The sequence below is a fragment of the Berghia stephanieae genome, chromosome 1, assembly GCF_034508935.2.
Source record: "Berghia stephanieae isolate SIO BIC M18660-M18661 chromosome 1, UCSD_Bste_1.3, whole genome shotgun sequence".
NCBI classification, from domain to species: domain Eukaryota; kingdom Metazoa; phylum Mollusca; class Gastropoda; order Nudibranchia; family Aeolidiidae; genus Berghia; species Berghia stephanieae.
Window position 1 is genome coordinate 26848708 of NC_088360.1, and position 3041 is coordinate 26851748.

The window sequence follows — 3041 nt, forward strand, 5'->3', positions numbered from 1 at the left end:
CGCTTGATCAGGCCAAATCCACAGTCAGGACTAAATTTTGTATGTCCAGTTATGAGAAAACTAAGATTTACTGAGGAATGTTGACCAGTTATAACTCGCCACAAAAGATACCACACCATGGCAGAATTTTTATTTTGCCCACTACAATTATCCGCATGCAAATGAAGATGTTTCTCTCCCAATCCATAATGTTGAAAAAAGTAATGGAGCAATGAAATGACACAGTTGGCCCCTTTGCCAGTGTTGAATTCCTCATCGATGAGGAAGTTGACTTGACGTGTCAGGGCCTCACAGTTGACACCGAAAAGACCACATCGACGAGGAACCTTGAAGTAGATGGGGCCTGGTTGCAGAGGGTTGGAGGGATACATCAGCTGCTGGGCGAAATCAAAGCTGTAGTGCACAGTCCCATCCAAGGAGCAGGGTTCCTGTCCACTAAGACTCATGCCGATAGGGAGATTCCGTTTCACCTCATGACAGACCGTTTGGTAAAAAGATCTCTCCTGGGTAACATTCAGAAGATGATCTTCGATGTCCTTTATGGCTGCGGATTTTGCATGATCAGGGAGATTCGCTGAACGATTGACCTTTGCCAAGCCTTGCTGGCAAATGAAACAGAGATCAGTTGCAGGTTTCATGGTGGTGACAAATGGAGTGAGTCTTTGCCACAACGATCTAAATGTTCTCTCCGCAACTTTACGACTGCTGGTGACGTCAACAGCTGAACAGTATTCTTTGTAGACTTTCCTTTTGGTACAGTTTGTTGGTAGAAGTTTTACATCACTCACCCAATGATGCGGGGTTCTTCCTGGCAGAGTGATGGCATGAAGATCAGCGTAGTTACTAATGAAAGTGGTTACTTGCTGAACATCAGAAATGGCCAGTGTTTTAGAGGGCAGTTTTTTTGTGCTTTTGTGTACACGTGGTTCAACACCATTAGTTTTTAGGTGAGCGATGAGGGCATCCAGTTTTCCTTTCGCAATGCAGTGAAGAAACATAAACAAATCTCGACAAATTTTAAACCCATGGTGAAAATAGTCATTCCTACTTCTTTGCCTTTTTTGCTGATGCTTTTGTTTAGGACGACAAGTTTCAGAAGACAGGTGGATGGTGCATTCAAGTTTACTCAGAATGACAAGGTCAAGCTCATTATGCACCATTCCTTGGTAGTGCAGTCGAGTGTCCTGGAGAACAGTAGGGGAAAACTGGAGGTAGCATGGAGAGCCTGAATTCAATTTGCAGTTGCATGGTTTGATATGAGGATCAGCAGGTGGTTCATTAGGTGTTGTAGTGGGAGTTTCCTCTGCAAGTGTGTGAAGAATAATGTTGACTGAATCCACAATGGGACAGAATGCATTTTCTTCCTCTTCAGTAGCACTTTCCTCATCTGAAATGAAAACAGAGAGAATTTATGTAATTAGATTGTATAATAACTATCATGAGATATATAAATGCAACTATAGTATAGCCTATTTTAAAACTTTAAGTTTATGTCTATGATCTCACTCTCTTTACCTTGTCATTGTTGTTAGATACAATTCCTAACTATTTTTTTTTTAAATCAGAAATAGGACTGAGAATCTAAATATCAATAAAAATACGAATTGATGCTCGTAATTTAATAGTTGTAGGATCATGTTAAAAACGTCTGAAATATCTGCAATGAATATGAATCAATAAGAAAAGTGGTAAAGAGATGAAACTTATGCTGAGTACTCTAGAGTAATAGTAAGACTGCGTTTGAGAACAGCTCAAGTCGAAGTTGCATATAATTAGAATGAGGTGAAAGATCATTGGATTCATGTGATAAATTTATAAAAAAGGTAAAAACAAAGAACTGATAGCATTTGGAGTTGCCCTGACATTGTTAAAGACTAGATTTCAGTCACATCAGAGTCTTGTTTACTCGAGGCCCTACTTTCATTTTCGTCACCGGTCAGTCCTGAAATTTGGCACTCGACCGACCAGCCCAAAACAAACATTTAAAGCATAAAATAAAACTCACCTGGGCTTGTTTCTTCATCAGATGATGAATCTTTGTCTTCGATTCTTGAAGAAAAGTAATCATTTATCATTTCTTGGTGAGCGGCATTGTCTGTTTTGTTAAGATTTAGCAAGAGTGCGATGGAAGAATCGTCGAAGAACGCCATGATTGTTGTGGTTAGTGGTTGTTGTTTACCGTAGAAACACTAAAGGTTGAGATACTAAAAAAGCCTATGTAAAAAGTAAAATTTGTAAATATGCATAAATCATTTTTAAAATATACGTATGAGGGTTTGATTTTTTTTAATGAGTCGTTTTCAGGTTGAAAATAGCTGTTTTTGTTCTATTTTCAGCCCTTTTTAGGACACCAAATTTGTATTTACTGATCGGTGAACCGTGCCTAGGTTTACGGTATGCGCAGTACAACACAAAGAAAGATAACCATGCGCACAAGGCAATAATCAAGAGAAGAAAGAATTTCCTTTTCATTGATGTGCGATAGTCGAGGCTTCAGACCGGCGAAGAGGCAAATATTTTCAGTACAAGGAGGTCGGTTCAAACCCATCCTCCGCATCAACTTGGATGGAAATTTGTCAATGTTTATCGACACCCACGTCATATAAATATTAAAATAAAAATATTTATGGCTTATTATCATGCAAATGCTTTCACATAGTTATAGATCGATAATCAGAGATAATCTTGAGTGAAAAAACTCAATTTTGATAGTTTAACTCAAATTCATCTATTTTAGCCTGTTACGGCTTTTCGTGTCTTGCGTCTTATACCCGATTTTGCTGGGCCACCACACATATATATATATATATTTATATATATATATATATATATATATATATATATATATATATATATATATATATATACATGGAGTCACAGACTTATTGGCCGAAACACATGTTAAGGACGCAAGAATATCAACATTGAACCCAAATGGAATTAAAGGATTCTACGGGCATAATATGCCGACTGACGACGTGCATGGAGACCACAGAAACATGTGTCTCGGCCAATAAGTGAGTGACTCCATTTATATTCTA

The 3041-nt window shown here is 38.1% G+C and overlaps 1 protein-coding gene across 1 annotated transcript in view; it reads right to left on the reverse strand.

Annotated features, from left to right (window-relative positions):
* LOC144971090 (uncharacterized) overlaps positions 1-2155 on the reverse strand; it is a 2781-nt gene extending 626 nt beyond the window's left edge. The window contains exons 1-2 of the mRNA XM_078911476.1: positions 2006-2155; positions 1-1387 (exon numbers count right to left, since the gene is read on the reverse strand). The exon at positions 1-1387 is cut by the window's left edge and continues 626 nt beyond it. Coding sequence (XP_078767602.1) covers positions 1-1387; positions 2006-2150 — 1532 coding nt within the window. The 5' untranslated portion in view covers positions 2151-2155. The remainder of the gene's footprint in view (positions 1388-2005) is intronic.
* Positions 2156-3041: the final 886 nt, after the last annotated feature.